At 45.2% G+C, this 20261-nt stretch overlaps 1 protein-coding gene across 1 annotated transcript in view; it reads right to left on the bottom strand.

Moving 5' to 3' along the window:
• The window catches only part of APC2 (APC regulator of Wnt signaling pathway 2), a 35899-nt gene extending 24270 nt beyond the window's left edge, over positions 1-11629 (bottom strand). Inside the window, exons 1-6 of the mRNA XM_025168921.2 lie at positions 11558-11629; positions 8117-8275; positions 4427-4517; positions 2993-3182; positions 2082-2190; positions 232-345 (exon numbers count right to left, since the gene is read on the bottom strand). Of these exons, the coding sequence (XP_025024689.2) occupies positions 232-345; positions 2082-2190; positions 2993-3182; positions 4427-4517; positions 8117-8275; positions 11558-11629 (735 nt within the window). The remainder of the gene's footprint in view (positions 1-231; positions 346-2081; positions 2191-2992; positions 3183-4426; positions 4518-8116; positions 8276-11557) is intronic.
• Between the last annotated feature and the right edge of the window lie 8632 nt (positions 11630-20261).

The raw sequence follows: 20261 nt of genomic DNA, 5'->3' as shown, positions 1-20261 counted from the left end.
GACACACATACAGTAGAAACGGGGCTGGGCTTCAATGATGCAATCATGACCACTACATTGACCTTTTTGACCTCCCCGTGGATGCCCCCTTTCTGCAAACTGGTTGGGAAAGCAGGACAGAATAGGCCACACCAACTCTTCTTCCTCCTCCTTCTCCTCCTCCACCCATTCCTCCTCCCTTCCTCCTCTCCTCCTCTTCCTCCCCCTCCCCCTCCCCCTCCCCTTCCTCACCTGGGCTCTTTGTACCATTTCATCGGTGGTGCCAAAACGCTCCTCCATGAGCGTCCGGATGTGCTGGGCCTCGAATTCCAGCTGCTGACGGATCAGGTCCATCTGCATTGAGAACTGCATTGAGAACATTGAGAGGAGGCGGGTCAGCGATGCCCCCTCTGCTTATCCCTCCCTTCCTGCCCTCTCCTCCTCCCCCAAACTGAAGGTGATGAATTTGAAATAATGGGATGTTGAAGATGCCCCTAAGAGGTAGGAAAATGACCATGAGTTGAAACTGAGAACAGGCAGTTCACTTCTCTGGCCTTCCTCAAATTGTTGGCTGCCAACTGGGGAAACTAGCCAGCGGGAATTATGTATGCGACTTTGAGCTTCTGAAAATAAACCTAATAAATACATACATCAACAGGAGGGCACCAACTTTTGGTGGGATATAAATCTAATAAATAAATCAACGGAGGGCACCAACTTTTGGGACCTGCCTACCATTCATGCCCCCTGCTTCTGAGCGATAGAGGCACCTGAATGAAGATGTGAAGCCATTTCAACCTGAATAGTATCCCTCCTCCTTGTTCTCAAGCAATGAAGTCTTTTCCATCAACTTCTAAGTTTAATAGCCGCTAAGCCGAGGGTGGATATATTTTTTTGAGGTTGGATCAATCATCATCATCACAGGCCTCTGACTGTTTCTTGGGGGCAGGAACGCACAACATCATCTTCTTTTTTCTCCTTCTTTTTTGGGGTGTTTGAGTCAGTGTCGGTGTTGACTCCTGGCAACTGCCTGGACCAGTCCCTGCGGTTTTCTTGGCAAGATTTTCAGAAGTGGTTTCCCCTCGCCTTCTTTTTCCCGGGGCAGAGAGAGAGGGACTGGCCCAAAGTCACCCAGCTGGCTTCATGCCCAAGACAGGACTAGAACTCAGGGTCTCCTGGTTTCTAGCCTGGTGCCTTCACCACAACGCCAACCTGGCTCTCAAACATCTGCCCCCGACTCCAACGGAAGGCCAATCTCCATCGGTCTTTTCTCACTGGGCATCCAAAGTCATGCGTTCTGACTTGTGCCGACTCAAGCGACGCTGCATGGTTTGCCTGCTGGCATCATTCCATGGCAGGCAAATGCCACCCCTCAAACTGGCTACTGTGTGGCATGGCAGAAATGCCCCTTCCCCTCCAGACCCTGGCTGCTGTATGGCCACTTCTTCACCCACATTCACTGATGAAACCCTGCCAGGAGCGTTCTGCCCCTTTTCCCTTCTGGCCCCAGCGAAAGGAAGCATGGGATCAGTTTGCAGGGTTTTCTTTCTTTTTTTAACCCGTCCAGGAGGGGTACATAAGGAGAATGCGCCCACCAGGAGCCATGATGAACAGAGTCCAGGCAGAACCTCCAGCTGATTTCTAAACCCAGCTTTGTTTCTAGGTTTATGCACAGCTTAAGGCTACCTTGTGGAAAAGCCGTAAGAGACCCTTCTATGTTATTGCTTTTAACCTTTATCCCAGTCTAAGGTTTAGCTGTCAAAGGTTCAGCTGTTTCAAGCTATCAAAATAAACACGTTTCTATAACTTTAGTTTTATATTGCTTTTTCTCAATTCTTAACCCTTAAAGATAGGCTGTTAACAGAATAAAGCAAGCACCCCAAAAGACAATTTAATTAAGGATGTATAGATTCATACAACAGAATCACACAAAGGCTTGGGCAAAAAGTTTTATATCTGCACAAAGCTTTTGTTGCCATTCCCTTTGTGGAATCCCTCCTCGGACCCTCTCAGGTGCCTGCCTGCACACCAGCGACCAGCAAGATGAGAAACTGTGGCCTGTCTGTGGGCCTGACCTGCCACCATCCGGACTGGCAACTCACCGTCTCCACGTGGGGGAGTTCGTCCAGCCGCTTGGAGAGACTCTGCAGTTGGGTGTAATACCACAGCTTCTCTTTTTCCTCCTTTTCAATCTCACTCAACAGAAAACATCTAAGAGGAGGGAAAGACAGCCGTCAGAGGAGGAAGGAAGGAAGGGGAATGTAGATTCTGAGAGGGGGGGGAAGAGGAAGAGGAAGGGGAAGGGGAAGGGGAAGAGGAAGAGGAAGAGGAAGAGGAAGAGGAAGAGGAAGAGGAAGAGGAAGGAAGGAAGGAAGGGAGGAGGAGGAGGAGGAAGGAGGAAGAGGAGGGAGGGAAGGAAGGAAGGAAGGAAGGAAGGAAGGAAGGAAGGAAGGAAGGACGGAAGGAAGGAAGGAAGGAAGGAAGGAAGGAAGGAAGGAAGGAAGGAGGTTGGTTGGTTGGTTGGTTGGTTGGTTGGTTGGAATATGGAGAGAAAGAATGAAAGAAGATTAATATAGATTCTAAGGAAAGGAAAGGAAAGGAAAGGAAAGGAAAGGAAAGGAAAGGAAAGGAAAGGAAAGGAAAGGAAAGGAAAGGAAAGGAAAGGAAAGGAAAGGAAAGGAAAGGAAGTCATATGGATGCTGGAAGGAAGAGAAGGGAGGAAAGGTGGTTTACAACTGAACATTGGAAGGCAAGAAGAGAGGGAGGGAAGGAAGGAGGAGAGAAGAGTCTGTATGACTAGGGAGGCAAACAGATATGAATTCTGCTGAACGGAAGAACCCAAGCAAGAAACTGGAAGTGCTTTTCCTCCCTACATCGGCATCCAGCTGGATCCCAGCAACATGTCAAAAGGAAGATTGGCTCCATGTGAATTCATGAACAAACCAACCTGAGAAGTTGAGGAAAACAAGCAGGATGCTCATCCCGTTCCCCCCAAGAGTTTCAACAACTTCACCTCTCCCTGTCGAGCTCCTCCAAGAGACGGATGGTGGCCCGGCTCAGATCTCCCATGCTGTCCTTCCTTTGGAGTGGGGCTGCGTGGGCCAGACTCTGCTCTGGACTGTGATCCTGGCAGATGGGCTCGGGGACCAGGGCTGGAGGGTGGAATTTCAGGTTGTACAAGCTGGTGATGTCCATCTGCAGGGCTGAAGAAACAGGAATGGTGATGAAAGGGCAGCATTAGGCCACCAGACCCCACCCATCCAACACAGCACAGTACAGGTTGGAGACAGCTGATGAATGTCCTAGTTTCACTGGAGATCTAAACCCCAACACCTGGAATTAAATTAAAGCCTCTAATATCTCACCACAAAACATCCCAGGCGTTCAAAGGGATTTTCACAATTATGAGAACTAGAAACTTCATCTCCTGCTACCAAGGAATCTGGGTTGGGGCTCATACAGCAGACTATACCTGGAGCATACGTTAAGAAACATTATTCCAGTGTTCATCTAAGATGCTGCTTATAATAAGTGGACCATACAGTATAAGCTGAGTTCCCACAACTCGCTGACCCAAAAACTACCCATTTTAGTCCAGACTAGTATATTATTTGCACCAAGCTTGTGAAGCTTGCTTAAAGATGGAGATCAAAGTTCCTGGTTTCTTGGCAACAACACAGATGCGATTTGCTAGTTTTACTCCCAGGTTCCATTTTAATTTCCTTCAAGTAGCCCACAGCCCCGTGGCTTCGTGGTGATCTCCCATCCACGTACGAACCCGATCTGATCCTGCTTCATTTTCCTGAGATCAGCCAAGGGCAGCTAGGTTTCATCACCAGCTGTGATAAACATGCAGAGCATTTCCAAATAACAACTGGGATTTAATCCTTTCGAAAAAGAGAGATCAAGTTTTCTTTTCTTCTAATCCTAGCGCCTCCCAAATGCACCCTGAAACCACTTTAGCATTTGATAAAACTAGTCCTAAAATCATGAAATAACACCCAGTGTGAAAAAATGTTTTAAAGAAGCCATTAAAAATGGCAGGAACAGAAGGATGAATGTCAGAGATGCTCCTTATAGGGAGTAATGCTAATCTAAAGACCGGGTTGTGCCCATGGAATATGCCCAAAGCAATTTAGAAGACATTATTTATTGGTTTTTTATTGTATTTTAATTGTATTTTAATTAATATTTATTCTTGTTTTTACTGTAAACCACCCAGAGTCACTCTTGAGTGAGATGGACGGTGACTAAACTTGAAATATAAATATAAGTAAATAAATAAACTTTCTCCAGTTTGAGGCCTTTCAGAGGGACTTCAACCTTAATGCCAGCTAATGATGAAGGGACCTGAAGTCCATTTGTTTTGAATAGTCCTAGAAAGAGGAGGATCGGTACAAAATTGGTCCTCAAGGTATAAAGCAGCTTTCCCACACCTCCCACTCACCTTTCAACTGGTCTAAAACCTCCATTTGTCCTGAGGACACCATCACCTTGGCTTCCTGTTCCAGTTTGCCCTGCAGATGCTTCAAAACCACCTGGGGAGGAGGAGATTTTAAAAACAGAAAAGGAAGTGAGAACAAGAAGGTGGTCTGAATAAACCTCAGAGGACCAGAGAGGGGTCCTCATTCTCTGGACAGCTTTTGCAAAGGAACAGTTATCCTCTGCTGTGTGTGATTTAATGTGGTTACTATGTTTTAAGCTGGTGTTTCTCAACTTTGGCAACTTTAAGGTGTGTGGACTTCGACTCCCAGAATTCCCCAGCCAGCCATGGCTGGCTGGGGCATTCTGGGAGTCCAAGTCCACACACCTTAAAGTTGCCAAAGTTGAGAAACACTGTTTTAAGCTGTTTTTATTCATTATTTAAACTTTTAAAAGTATTTTCTAAATCAAAACTTGGTGGGGGAGCCACCACAGCATGGCCCAAACATGTCTCACCCACCTGTCCCATGTCCCCAACAAGGACATCAAATCGCGTGAACGTTCTGACATATGATAGAAGTATATTTGGAAATATTTCTTACCTGCTAAACAGAAATACCACACAGCTTACCTTGGGGAGCAAGACTTTTTAAAAAGGTTGCAAAATTCAGTGCCTGGGGTCAAAGTTCTGATTTGCTGGACCAGTATGTTAATTAACATATGGATTAGTTAATTGACTCTATTAAGGCTGGTCAACAGTGGTCACCATCTGGGTGGTGTAATGTTTTCATATATTGATTAATCTTGTCCTGCTAAAGATCCAGCTAGTTTTTCATCCTCTTTCTGACAATGTCTGATCAACAAGAATCTGTTGGGTGGCCAATAAATTTTAATAATAATAAGTTCCCAAACTGATCCCATTTCTGTGTCCCCCAACATTTCACTGAGGAAAGGCAAAGCATGGTTGTTAACACCTCTATGTTTATTGCAAGGTGGAGGATTAAGGATCCCTTCCCTCAAGGCTACGTGTGATGGAAAAAGCCATGTTGCTACTATCCTAATCAACATCAACTCCGAACAGTTAAAAAATCTAGTGACATGACTTCAGTGGAAGGGGTCCTGGGCCTTCTTTCTAGGGGTGTCTGCAAGGAGAGGGTCAAAAAAGTCAAGATGGAAGCCGCAACCCTGCACCTGAAGCCCCGCCCCTTTTTACGTGCATTGTGGTGCACGTAAGAAGGGGCGGGACTTTGCTTGCACGCCTGTGGCCGCCCACGTGATGTTTCCAAGCCCCCTGCAGATGTTCCTGCTTCCTTTGGGACCTTCAAAATCTTCAGTAAGCTTTTTCTGCCACAGCAGGTTTCTTCAAATTCCTCCTCTAATGCTCTACTTTGGCTCCTTTAAGGCCATATTTCTCTCCCCACCCATTTCTCGCCTATCATTGAAAATCTGAGATGGTGTTTTCAGGGCTGGATTGAGAAATTTAGCTCTTGTTGGGGAGCTGGGGAGTCGTGTGCGTTAGCCTGATGCTTTCAACAGGAAGTTGGTTTTTAGCATATTTTAATTCATTAATTAATATTTATCTCTTTTGATGAATGTTTATTCTATTTTTACTGTAAACTGCCCAGAGTCAGTCCACAGGGAGACAGGCGGTGACAAATTTGAAATATGAATCAATAAATAAAACCTTCCCCAACTCGGCCCTCCTCACCCACCCCACGGTCTCCGTGGGCCATTCCCTCACCGACTTCTTCTGTGGCCATTCTGTGGGGCTGTGCAAACAGAGAGATCCATCAACAAGAGATGGCCTCTGAACAGGAGTCCCCAGGGTTGGAAATCAGTCCTTCGAAGCTGGAGGATCGTGAGGAGGTGCCCCATCAGGGCTGTCTGCAGGGTGTGGTCAAAAGAGTCAAGATGGCGGCCACAGCGGTGTGCTCCCAGCTCCACCTGTTTTTCATGTGCTTGCGTGTGCAAATAAAAAATGAGCAGAACTTCTATATAGTCACAGCTACCATCTTCACTTTTTGACCCTACCCTGTGGACACCCCTGTGCCCAGCAATGGTGACTCCAAGTCCCTGTACTGACTCTTTAGATTTAATCTATACCTCTTTATGTATATACATTTTATAGATACAGATAAATAAATATGTAGGTATAGTCTGCATAGTGTTAGTTTTACTTAGAGCAGTGTTGTCCAAACTTGGCCACTTTAAGATGAGTGGACTTCAACTCCCAGAATTCCCCAGCCAGCATGGCTGGCTGGGGAATTCTGGGAGTTGAAGTCCACTCATCTTAAAGTGGCCAAGTTTGGACAACACTGACTTAGAGCAAGAAAATGCAGTAGAATTCGGAAGAGGGGTGTGGTGGGGTAAATGGAGACAGTTCCTCGTAAAGAAACTGCAATCAAGCTGTGATACAGATGTTGTTATTATAGATCGGTAAATGGAAATCAAGCTTTTAGGCTTTTGCAGATGAATAATGAAGGAAGCTAAACGGATTCGTCTGTGTTTTCGTTCTTTCTCGTGCAGAAGGAACATTTCTGTATCACGCAGGTCATTTAAAACCCTACGCATCATGGGTGATTTTGTTGAGATTTATTCCTTAGTAAATCTGCATACGCTTCGGGCATTATATGGATTGCAATATCTTCCTATCCCCCTCTTTTGTCATTAAAAAAAAATCTATTGGCTAATTGGGGGGAAAAAGTCATTTATATTGCATTATCGATATTTCCTATCATCAGGGCTTAAAGAGGTCTTACCCTTAACAGTGGGTGGGATGGAAGGCTGTTCATTGGCCTGTCAGCCTAAGGGAGGACCTGGGGACCCCACCTCTGTGCATTGGAGCAATGGTTGCTCCCTGCTCTGGGAGGGGGGCTTCTTCAACCTGGTGCCCTCCAGTTGCGCTGCAGTTCCTCAAGTCCTTAACTGCTTATTTGCTTCTTTGTTTTTCACTTTCTGTCCCCACCACAGTTGAAAGGTTCTCAGCAGCTGTGGGGGTTGGGGGGCACCAGATTGGGAAAGACGGCGCTAGAAAGTAAGGTAATAAAGAGATCTACGGGTTTTATTTATTTTCCGCAACTGATTCAAAGCATCGACAAATGTTCATCTGTCAATCACAAAAGGACACCCTGCTTGGATCCGCACACAGACTACGCCAATACATTACAACATCCTAGGTCAGTGTTTCTCAACCTTGGCGGCTTTAAGACGCGTGAACTTCAACTCCCAGAATTCTGGGAGTTGAAGTCCACGCGTCTTAAAGTTGCCAAGGTTGAGAAACACTGTTTAGGTTCTTGGGAACAATTCAACGCAAATGAAGGCCAACACCCGCTAAAGAACTGGCAGCTGTGATTTCACGTTGTTGTGTATATAATAACAACAATACTAGATATTTTTAAGTAGCAGCCGTATGTGTGCCCGCAGGTGGTGCTCAGAACATGTCCAGGCACATTTGTGTAGCAGAGACAAGTAGCATCCACAGTGTGGTTCATTCTGAACTGTTAGATCAGACTTCCTTGACTCATGGACTACAAATCCCAGCCCCAGGATCTCCCCTGCCCAGGATACTCGAAGCTGTAAAGTGTTGGATTCAGAAAGGATCTTTAAGAGAGTTTGGGAAGGGACGGAGATGATCAAAAAACAAATAACCTAGAAGAGCAACATTTTCACAGCTAGGAAAAAACTGGGTTAGGACTGGTAAAGAGAGGGCTCCCACCTTCATATCGGAAGTCTCATTTTCTAGTTTGGAGAGGTGATTGGAGTTGTCTTCCAACTCCTGACGGAGGTGGGTGTTCTCCTTCTTCAGCGCCTCCACCTGCTTCACCAGTTGGTCGTAGGACGCAATGGATCCAGACATCTTCAACTCTTCCATTGCCTGGAGAGGAGAAGAAGTGAGGAGACATCTCTTCTTCAGGACATCTATTTCCCATCCTAACATCTGTGAGAACTCCCTTCTATAGCTCAGACTTTAAACAGCCGAAAAATTAGGTAGGAAGGGAGAGGAAACAACCCATCACAGGGGGTTCCAGCTACAAAGGGTTCACAGAGGAGCAAATCAAGTCAGTAAAAAATGTAATGAGGACTAGTGACTTATATGGGCTTGTTTGGTAACAGGCCATAGATGAACCCAACATTAAGAGACTTCCTTGGAAGGGAGAATAGAAATTCTATGAATGTATTCATTATCAGCGTGCCTGAAAGCAATGAATCATATTTAGACTACTGCTGGTTATTAATTGGTGGGGAAAATGTACTCTACAAATGTTTAGAGCACACACTGTTTTTCTGATGTTGTAATCCCAACATTCCTTTTCCAGGGAGTTCAAGGTTGTTTCCACATCCAGCATGTTGCCTTCACAACAACCTGGCAGAAAAGATTAAGGAGAAAGGCAACGATCATCTGGATTCAAATGTGAGTTGCACAATCTTAATCTGATCATCTAACCACTGCACCACCTCCATTCTTAACCTTCATAGTCCAAGCTAACCATTTCTTTGGATTGCCAGACAAACATGATTATCATGAGGTGGGAATTTTATTTAATTAGGTAGCAGTCCTGTAAAATTGTTGTCAAGCCTGGGTATTTTTCAGTGGTTGCACCCCATGAGGCTAATCACTTTAAGATGGAAGATGCTCCTTTCAAACTGAGTTCAGCTCCTCACAACTTCATTTTTCTTGGAAGACTTACAGAAGTGTTTGGTCTCTGTCTTCTTCTGAGGTGTCTTTTCAACTTCCCAGAAGGTGATTCTGGCATTTCCTGATACTCCCCCATCCAACTCTTAACCAAAGCCAACCCTGTTCGGCTTCCAAACTCAAACAGGCACAGATACCAGCTGACCAAATGAAAACCTTAGGCTGTGAAGCAGCTGATCACAAAAGAACTAGGTGTCTTCCTCTCCTGCTTACGCATACTTCAGGAGCACTGTTGAAGAAGGAGGTTAGGAAGAGTATTGATGCCTTTGAACTTTGGGGTTGGAGAAGACTCCTGAGAAGACCTTGTTACCAGCCAAGAAAATAAACCAATGGATCATCAAACAAATCAACCCCAAGTTCTCACTCAAGGCACAAATGACCAGGCTCAAATTATCCTACTTTGGACACATTATGCAAAGACCCAGCTCTCTGGAGAAAGCTCTAATGCTGGGAAAGGTAGAAGGAAAGAGAAGAAGAGGATAACCAGCAGCAAGGGGGATGGATTCAATGACAGTGGTGATGAATGCATCATTGGAAGACCAAAAAGACCAGGTTAGGGATAGATCATCATGGAGAAAATCTATCTATGTGGTTGCTAAGAGTTGACAATGACTTGATGGTACATAATCGATCAATCAATCATCAGATGGCCACTGTAGGAAACAGGCAGCTGTATGAAATGGACTTTTACTCTGATCTAGCCCAGCTCTTCCAGAGCCTTGTTATAGTTGCAAGTAGAACTTCCAGGCACGGGAGAAGTTGACTTCCAATTTTAATTGCAGAATGGGGAAAAAGCTGTACCTACCATCTGTTTATAGGAAACATGGCTGCAAGACTAAGTTAACTCTGCTGGGATCAGTTTCTCTTAACTTTTAAAGGGCTCCATTACCCTTCTGAAGTCCTACCAGGATTTATTTATTATTTCAGTTTCAGGGCCACCTGACCTCAGAGCAACTCTCAGTGGCTTAAAGATTAAAAATTAAACAAAAACAAAATATAACAAGAGGAGAAAAAAAGGCAGCTAAAGGAACCCAAAGCCCCAAAGCCAAGCAGCCAAGAACCAGTCAGAGGGGCTGGACCCCCATTCTAGACCAGGGCCTGGGAGAACAACCAGGTCTTACGCCGTTTGCAAAAGATCAGAAGGGTGGGAGCAGCGTGAATCTCCAAGGGGGATTTCATTCCAGAAGGCAGGCACAGCAACAGAAAAGGCCCGCTTCCTGAGTCCTGTAAGATGACGCTGCCGAATAGATGGGACCCACAGCATGCCCACTCTAGCTGACTTAACTGGACAGGTGGAAACATCTGGAGACAGGCAGTCCATCAAGTAACCAGGCCTGATACCATGCAGGGCTTTACAGGTGATGACCAGCACCTTAGATTGCACCCAGAAGCCAAGTGGCAGCCTGTGCAACTCACAAAGCAATAGGGACACGTGCACACACCGCGACACACCCATCGCTGCCTGCGCCCGGCATTCTGACCAGCTGTAGCTTCCAAACAGTCTTCAAGGGCAGCTCCCTGTAGAGCGCATTACAGTAACCCAATCAAGAGGTGACCAAGGCATGACCCGGCTGCATTCACCCTTTCTTCAAAACATGCAGACGTGTTTGGCATCTCTATTCCAAAATCTCTACTCAGGACAAAGTGTCTTCTCAGATCAAACCAATGACTTTTCAGCCTCCCCAGTGAGATGGGTGTGAGCAGTGCCCAGTTCATGCAGCTTTGACATGGCAAAGCTGTAACTCCTCAACCAACCCGTCCTCTTGTCCCCTTCTGGCACAGGGTTGTGGACTTGGCATCCAGAATCGGCTGAGAAACCCTCTTATGTCAGAAATCCAGCTTCCTCTGCCAACCCTGGGCTGATCCCAAGGGCAAAAATAATACCCACCGTTCTTTAATTACGGAAACATTTCTACTCTGGCATTGACTTGGTGTGAATAAAGCTCCTGTACAAAATGCCAAAAGAACCAAGGAATCTAAGGGGTGGGGGGAGGAACCCCTTATTTAGAAAACTGGCAATTGCTTCTTCTTCTGGAACCGCTTCTGATCTTTTCAGGCCATTGGCTACCTCCACTTCACTCTACAACCCCACTCTTTGTTTCTCACTCCTTTACATCTCTTTGTCTGGGAGCAAACTCCCTCTCCAGTTCCCCCCCCAAGAAACTGCACGGGTGGGGGGGAGTTTCTACAAATGCCTTTGCAGCCTCTCTTTCCTCTCCCTCTGGTCCACCAATCTAGCTGATCCCTTTTGATGGTCTCTTCTGGCCTCAGCACCCCCCCTCCCCCGATTACAAAGGGAAGGACCCAAAGAAGCAGACTCACCAGTTTGTTAGCAAGCAAGCCGCCCAGATTCACCAAGGTTAGGGGATCTTCGATGCGCTCAGCTCACAGGAGACAACCTCCCATTCGCAGATTCTCCATCTAATTCCACCTAGCTTTGATCTTCCTGATGGGTGTTCTCACGCCTAATCCTGCAGATTCCTCCAGTGCCTTCTCGGAGACCTTTTCAGATCGGAAGCCTGCCCTTTTCCCCATCTGTACCCATTTTTGTATATATAAAAATGACCTATTGTTCAATTCGGTGTTTGAACGGTGATCGTTCAAAGGAGGGGAAAAAATACATTCCAGTGCATCTTGGTTTCGCCTTTCCAGGGTCCCCAATTGCTAATGACAAGTCATGTGACTGGATAGATCGACTGCATAGCTTTGCGTGCACACACACACACACACATATACACGTGCGTGTGCTGCTCCCCCTCCCTTTGCTCGCCAGGAATCTCACAGGAGAGCAGCACATCAGGCACTCCAGAACAGCTGATTGGGGTCTACTCCTTCCAAGCCCACGTGGACCTTCTGTAGCTGAGTCCTGGGAGAAGAAACGGATACCCTTAGTAGGGCTTCCTACTGAAAGAATGGAGTAAATGTAACCTAAGTCAGACCATTTCTCCCTCTAGGTCAGTGTTTCTCAACCTTGGCCACTTGAAGATGTACGGACTTCAACTGGGAGTTGAAGTCCACACATCTTCAAGTGGCCAAGGTTGAGAAACACTGCTCTAGGTGAATACAGGCCCTCCTCCCTGGCAAGGACTGTCTAGTTATGGAAGAGATTGTCCATAGATTTTCCTAGCTGTACTGAGACATGCTGGAGGTAGAATCTAGGGACGTCACTGTACAAAACAGATGTCTCACGATGCAGAAGAGTTGCCTTTTTTTAGAATCAGCTTGCTGGTTCGTCTAGCCAAGTCTAGCCTACCTGGATCCATGTTGACTCTCCAGGATTTCAGAGAGAAACCTTTTCCCAGCTTTACTCAGAAGCCTCCTGAGAACCCCAGATTTCCTGCAAGCACAGCTGAGTCCTGCCCCTGAGTTATGGCCAACATTTGTGGTCACCATAAATTTGCTGGGGCTGAAGTCAAAATAATAGCCATCCAAATGGCTGCCCAGGCCTTTTTGGGTGAGGGTCCCGGGGTCTGGAACGCTCACACTCCATGCATCACCTTTTGGACACCAGGTCAAAATACTTCAGTTCCCCAAACCTTTGAAGCACTTGTTTGATGCAGCAAGAAGCTTTTTAATGCATATCTTTCTACAGCTTTCGTTTCTGCCGCCTCGTTGTTCTTTTAATCCAGCGTTTCTCAACTTTGGCAACTTTAAGATGGGTGGATTTCAACTCTCAGAATTCCCCAGCCAGCCACACATTTCCCTGGGAATCACACTCAGTACAGTGGGTTTTCTTCCTGAGCAGACCTACGTGTGATTGCTCTCAAGGTGTGTGAATGCCTGCCAGACCATGCACTGAGTTCCATAAGTTAAAAATGTCCGTTGTGCATAAAAAGGGCAGATTTGTTTCTTATTTTGGGATGTGTGTGTCTTCTTTTATTCTATTGCTCACGAAACTCTCCTAAGAACAACTCAAGAGAAAAAAGGAGAAACGCGTTTCTCTTCCCACCCCCTCCCCACATTGCTTATAGTTTTATAAGCCACAAATTGGGACCATCCCCTCAGAAGGAACAGAAAACTTTTTTTCCCCCTTTTTCTGACTCAGATTGGCTTGAGGATCAACAATGAAGAAGCAGAAGCTGGTTTTAGCCAGATCTGATCACTACAAAGCACAGCCTGAACAGCTCCATTGCCTCTCCCCCCACCCCACCGTCGCCACTGTCTGTCTGTGGCCTCATATTCCCCTGCCCAATGCTTAAAATCTGAGCCAGGTTGCCCATCCATGGGGGGTGGGGGTGGGGCTTCCCTTTAACATCTAAAACAGTCTCCAATTCCCTAATAAATCTCTTCTTTTCAACACCCCCCCCTTAGAAGCAAAACAGCTGGTTCATCCCTTGAGGTGTCATTCATTTTGCAGTAGCAAAGAGCACCCAGGGGCTTGTCCTTAACGATGAATAAATCAGAATAAAAGTGCGGGGAGGAGGGGAGAGAAAAAAGGCTCAGAAAGCCAATGGGGCCAACCAATGAGAGCCCAGATTCTGATCTTGGGTAACCACGGTGATGGCCAATTGTTTCCAAGAAGTTGGTGTATAAAAGTAATGGGGGAGGGAGGGTTTCTGCCCCCTACCTTCCTTCCTCCCCTCCCCACAGGGATCCCTACCCCCCTGTTTTTCCTCTCTTGGTGATGCAAATAAATGCCATGTTGTCGAGCTAAGCTGGAGATGCTTTTTGGCCTGGCTTCCACGGGGCAATCTTGGGACAGGGATGAAGTTACAGGTTCAGATGTAAAACAAGTGCAGAAGAAGTGCCAATAGGGGAGAAAAGAGTTGGGGGGGAGGAAATGTCTGGAGTCCGTGAGGGATTCTCCCTTGGTTACCTCCTTGTGCTCTGCCTGCAGAAGTCCACAAGGCTCCCTTGGGAGATGATCTGGAAATACCAATTAGTTCAACATTAATTCAAAAGGCATGTGTGTGTGTGTGTGGGGGGGGGGTCTTGATTGCTATGGGACTGTCTGACAGATTATGCAATGTTTTGCCAGCTGTGCATAATCTTGACTGCATCAGGCACTACCGAAACAATGGTTTTTCCTGTGACCCTCTACGGAAGCCAAAGTTGGACTTTGAAAAAGCAAGAGAGAAGGAATATTGATGCTTTTGGACGTTGGTGTTGGAGAAGACTCCTCAGAAACCCATGGACAGCCAAGAACAGAAGCCCATGGGTCATTGAACAAATCAACCCAGAGTTCTCGTTCAAGGCACAAAGGACCAGCTCAAATGATCATACTTTGGACCTGTTATGCAAAGACCTAGATTGCTAAAGAAGTCCATCATGATGGGAAAAGTAGAAGGAAAGAGAAGAGGATGACCAGCAGCAGGGTAGATGGACTTGATTACAGCAGTTATGGGTGAACTGTTGGAAGATCTGGAGGACTAGGCTGGGGACAGATCATCCTGGAGAAAATCAGTCTACATGATTGCTAACAGTTGACACTGACTTAATGGCACATAGTCAAGCCAGCTGTGCCAGTGGTTGGGCCCAGGTCCAACTCCACCTAAAAAGCCTTCAGTTACTTACATGAGACTGTCTGAGAAGGTCTCACCTCCCATAGTGACCTATGAGGATGCTTGGATCTTTCCCTGAGGCCCTTCTCTAGGTGTGCCCTCCAATGAAACCAAGCAGGTAGCAACCAGAGAAGGGGGTCTTTCTGGGGACAGCACCTTGGCTGTAGAATACTTTCCCCAGAGAGGCTTACTGGAGCCTATAGGGTAGTCTTTTGAACAAATCAAAAGATCTTTTTATTTTCCCGGGAAAATAAAATACTTGAGGAATCACTGTAGTTCTAGAAATGCAGTGTGCTGTTGCTATGTTATGTTATCATGATTTGAAGCTGTATTTACTATGGTTTGCTGTTCCTAATTTTCATCTGAGCAGTTTCACTGTTCCTAGGTAAGCATTTATAGTGAGAAATGTGCTGGACTCAGAGTGGGGAGACCCCAGTTCTAGTCCCTCCTCAGCTGCAGAAGCTCATTGGATGACTTTGGCCCAGTCCCTCCCTCTCAGCCCAAGAGCCAATCAGGTGTAGTGGGGAAGGTGGTGGACTAGGAGTGGGGAGACCTGAGTTCTAATCCCTCTTCAGCCCCAGAAGCTCATTGTCTGAATTTGGGCCAGTCCCTCCCTTTCAGTGTAACCTACCTTACAGTGTTGCTGTTGTGGGGAAATAGGAGCAAGGAGCATTATGTATGCTGCTTTGAATTGTACAAAATAAAGGCAGGATATAAATCAAATAAATAAATATTATTTTAAAGTTGTTTTGATGCTGCTATTTATACTATTTTTATAAACTTCTGCCTTTTAATTGATCATGCATCACTTACAGAACCTCAGTTATTGGACGATTATAAAAGAACAAATAATCTATATAACCTATAAACATTATTTAAAATATGTATTAAAGTAAATAGATAAAAACACAAATTATGACCATGTCTCTTGGCCATCTGAGTTCAAGGATTATTTTTAAAATTCCTTCCTGTTTTATTATTTACTGCAAAACCACTGTGCTAACTAACAAAGAACAAAGGGACAAGACATTTTTGGGTGATTTTTAAAATTTTGGGTCTTTTAATGAATCAGCTCCATTGTCTGAATAAATCTCAAGAGCTTAGTGATAAAGCTGAATTATTCTATCAAAGCATGAAAATTAATCAAATTACACTCTGTCTCATGAAAGTTGTTGATTGCATTATTGGGAACCTTTGCATCTTTAATTGCTTGGTCAATTTCTCAGCTAAAGCAATAGCCCAGATCTTTTGATGTTAGAGCTCCTTTGTAAGATTTGATGCTGAATTCCAGTTCTGCACATAGTGGATTGGAATAGGAACTCAGATTGAAGCAATTTACATGTCTACTTATATAAGTGTAGCACTGTATGTTTCTTTAAGTTCATAGATGTCCTTTTCGGTATACAGGTAGTCCTCGACTTATGACCATTCATTTAATGACCATTCAAAGTTACAACAGTGCTGGAAAAAAGAGTTACGACTGGTCCTCACACTTATGACCATCACAGTGTCACTGTGGTTATGTGATTGCCATTTGCGATCTTCCCAGGGGGCTTACAACAAGAAACGTCAATGGGGAAAAGCCTGATTCACTTAATGGCCACGTGATTTGCTTAACAACCATGGTAAAAAGGTCGTAAAATCAAGTGTGACTCACTTTACAACTGCATCACTTAGTGATGGAAGTTCCAGCCCCAATTGTGGTCATAAGTCGAGGACTACCTGTATGAAACGTCCTTAAAAATGGGTTATAAAACCATTTTTTTCCTGTTGCATTAGGGATTCAACAACTCCTGTCACAATAGATGGGAGGAGGACAGAGCCTAGTTATTTGCGTGCAGTTTTATTATATTCAGCACACAAAATAATAATCCCCCAAGGTTTTGAATTGGTCCAGTTCCACCATAAACACAGGTAAATTTTCATGAAATAATGTTGACCTCTTTTTCTAGCTGCCTATAACACCTGAAAAACCCTTATAGATCTCCACAGATTAGTGTTCTTTCAGCTGGCACCCTCACAATTAGGAATTTCTAGCCCAAACACATCTGGAAGGTTGGAGAAGATCACCAGCTTTCTTAGATAGATCCATCCCATCTTCTCTTACTTCTTCATCTGGCTGGATCTCTGCCCTAGATCTGCAGGCCCTGGACCACACCTGGTTTCCCATTAGAAAAGGAAAACCCTGAGAATATCTGAGCATGGGAAGATCTTTGCTGTGTGGGAGAGCAGAGAGGAAGAACGTGCAACCGAGGGAGTGGAGCTAGCAGGAGAGTGAGGTTGAAGGAGGAGCAGGCTTGGACTTCAGCAAATGAACAGCAGACAAGCTGAAAGAGGAAGCCCAGTGTCCTCACCACCTGTTAGCCCTTCGAGGTACTCCAGACAAGAAGCACCAACCACGAGTCCTAACGCTACCTTTATGGTAAGGTTACAGTAACAGAATCTTGCAAGACTGAAAGTTCCTCTTCCCTCCTTTTACTTTCCAGAAACTCGGGAGGGTCCCTTCTGAGACACTTCCACATCCCCATTCCTTCAGCAGGCTGAGATATCTTTTGCATGAGGGTTGTCTCCTCTGTGGCCCTCCTTCCTGTGGGAGACCAAGGTCATCCCCCCAGACCATTACACCACCCCAGCAGAGACGCTGAGAGCCTACAGCCAGCAGCTGGGCAAGTATCTTCCTTCCCACCCACTCCTGCTGGCCAACACAGACTGAAAGACTGTGCAGAGCCAATGCAGTTCAGCACAGCAGCTGACAGCCACAGAACCCAGCTCACTTCAAGGTGGACAAATGGTGGCTAAAGCCTTTGCTGTAGCTCCAGCAACAGCGGAGAAAAGAACAGATAAGACTCTTTAAAGATAAGACTCTTTAGAACAGTGTTCCTCAACCTTGGCAGGTTTCAGATGTGTGGACTCCAACACCCAGAATTCCCCATCCAGCATGCTGGCTGAGGAATTCTGGGAATTGAAGTCCACACATCTTCAAGCTGCCAAGGTTGAGGACCGCTGCTTTAGAAAATAGCTGTGCACATAGACATTAGTATAGGTGTGGTAGAGTATATAGCGAATTTGTATTTTCTATCCATATGGTTTTCTTGGTAAAAATACCAAGAAGTGATTTACCACTTCCTTCTCCTGCCCAGTACGAATTGACGCCTTTGCCATTGTCACTAAAGAGATCATCTGTCTCTGGCATCTTCCTCTATTGCTGCTGCCCAGTAGAGGTGCCTGCTTGCTTCAGCTGGGCAGCTGGGATAAGCTTCACACCTTGGGTGACCCTGCTGGAATATATACTCTGGGCAGATACTCCTGGCGTTCTTACTCATCTCTCCCAGGAACATCCCCCACCATGATGAGGCAACACAAAGTGGTTCAACCCAGAGTTCTCACTCAAGGCCCAAATGACCAGGCTCAAATAATCCTACTTTGGATGCATTATCTGAGGACCTTCACTCTAGAGCAGTGTTTCTCAACTTCAGCAACTTTAAGCTGTGCGGACTTCAACTCCCAGAATTCCTCAGCAAGCTTTATGGCTGGGGAATTCTGGGAGTTGAAGTCTGCATAGCTTAAAGTTGCTGAGGTTGAGAAACCCTTCTCTAGAGAAGACTCTAATGCTGGGAAAGGTGAAAGGAAAGGCTGGTTTCTCCCATGCCCTCTTAGCTTGGGAAGAAAATATACTGCCCCCAAACCCTGCCCTCTTAATTTTCCTTCCTCCACCCCCCCCCATGGATGTCTACCTACTTCCTGTGGCAGGGAGTTCCACAAGTTCATGCTTAGGTTGAGATAAAATTAGCCTTTTTTTCTATGCCAGTATTTCTATGAAACTGTCTTCAGAGGCTGTTGATCTAAGCCACCCACGAGGCATAAAATAATCAGGAACACCAGTGACGTCTCTCCGATGCAATATCCACATTCTAATAAAAGCCTTCATAAAATCCAGCTTGAAACGGAAAAGCGAACCCTTATTTATTTATTCCTATCTGAAAATTTGTACGGCTGCCCAACTTGCAAAACATTGTTGTGTCTTTTTATTTTGGTACGGGACTTGTTTTAGTCTGCATTTTTTCTATGGGAGCCACTGAGAGTTGTTTTGACTGTGGAGGCATAGAAATGTGTTTAATAAGTAGAATAATTTTTTTTTTTAATGCAGCTCTGGGCAGCACAGCACCACAACAGCAGATTACAATATTCCGACAGCAACAACATGTTCACTATCCATCTTAGCCCCTGTTCTAGGGGAAGGCATTCAAACAGTCCTGTCCACCATGATACTTATCTTGGGAAACCAACTGCCACGGGAGGTTAGCCAATCTCTTACATGGTGTGCTTTTGCCAAAAAACCCAGAAAACCTCTTTTTCCTTCCAATTCTTCTCTCGATTTAATCAGCTGTTCTAACCATTGCTTCTTTATTTTTAAATTGCTGGTTTTCTTCGTATTGCTTGATTTGTTTTGAGTGTGTTTATATTTTCAAATATATTGTTTTGGTGAGATCTACCATTATATTTTCAAATACTGTACATTGTTTTGGTGAGATTTACCATTCTGTTTTCAAATATATTGTCCTGGTGAGATCTACCATTACATTTTCAAATGAAAAGCAATATAGAATGACTGGAAGTAAGTAAAGTAATTAAAACTGGGCCCAGAGAATGAAGGCAAGATGGGGCTGACGGGAACATCAGCCCCGTCCACCTCCCCACTCCAAACTTCTAACATGAATTTTTTCCAAACCACCTAAAAATTCCACTTTTTAAGTAGGAGGAAATAGCAGCATTTTTAAAAACATGCCATTAAGTCCTTTGGCAGTATTAAAAAAAACAAAACATGCCTGCAGGATTCTACCTAGGAGTAGATGAAACTGGTGCAATTAGACAACTTTACACATACTGAGCTTCAGTTTATTAGCTGTTAGTTAGGAATTGTAATCTTAGCCTTTCCCCCCCTCCTAAATGGTTAAGACACAAAGGTTGGATTTCAAGGGGAAAAGGTGCTGAGAGAAGTAAGGATATTCACGAAGTCCCTACCTGCAACTCTTTAAAGCAGCTGTTTTTTTCTGGGCCAGTGCAGCCCACTTTCAGGGCTGCAGTGTGATCCTAGGAAAAGTGTATTTACTTTCATGAGATTTCAATTGATGCTAAGTATGTGGGGTGCAAAGCATCCTTGTACCTTTGAATCCAAAGTATTGCCCCCATGTGTGCTCCAAAGTTTCTTTTCTTTTTTCAGTCCACAACACTGCATGGCCTGAAAAGGTGCCTTTGGGATGAACTTGATCCATATGGATTAAAGATTCAAGCATGAAGTTTGCTTGGAAACTGTTTGGAAGTGGTTTGCCCTTGCTTAGGAGGAGTGACTTGGACTTCCTGGTCTAGCTTACATCTCTGGTATGTAAGGTTCCAGTGCCTTTCAGATCAGTTAGACTACATCAGTGTTGTCCAAACATGGCCCCTTTAAGATGAGTGGACTTCAACTCCCAGAATTGTCCCTGATGGTCTCTCATACAAATGTTAGCTGGGCACAGCCCTGCTTAGCTTTCCAGATTGGGCAGGTTCTATGATCTGCTGAGACTCATTTTATTGAAGGAAGGAAGGAAGGAAGGAAGGGAGGGAGGGAGGGAGGGAGGGAGGGACACACAAATTCACTCCCACCAAGATTCCAGGTGGAATGCGCT

Source organism: Python bivittatus, unplaced genomic scaffold, assembly GCF_059951505.1.
Source record: "Python bivittatus isolate LINGU-HERP-01145 unplaced genomic scaffold, Pbiv_v1 ctg000580_np1212, whole genome shotgun sequence".
Classification (NCBI taxonomy): domain Eukaryota; kingdom Metazoa; phylum Chordata; class Lepidosauria; order Squamata; family Pythonidae; genus Python; species Python bivittatus.
Note: the sequence above shows the minus strand (reverse complement) of the source record. Positions and strands in the feature narration are given on the sequence as shown.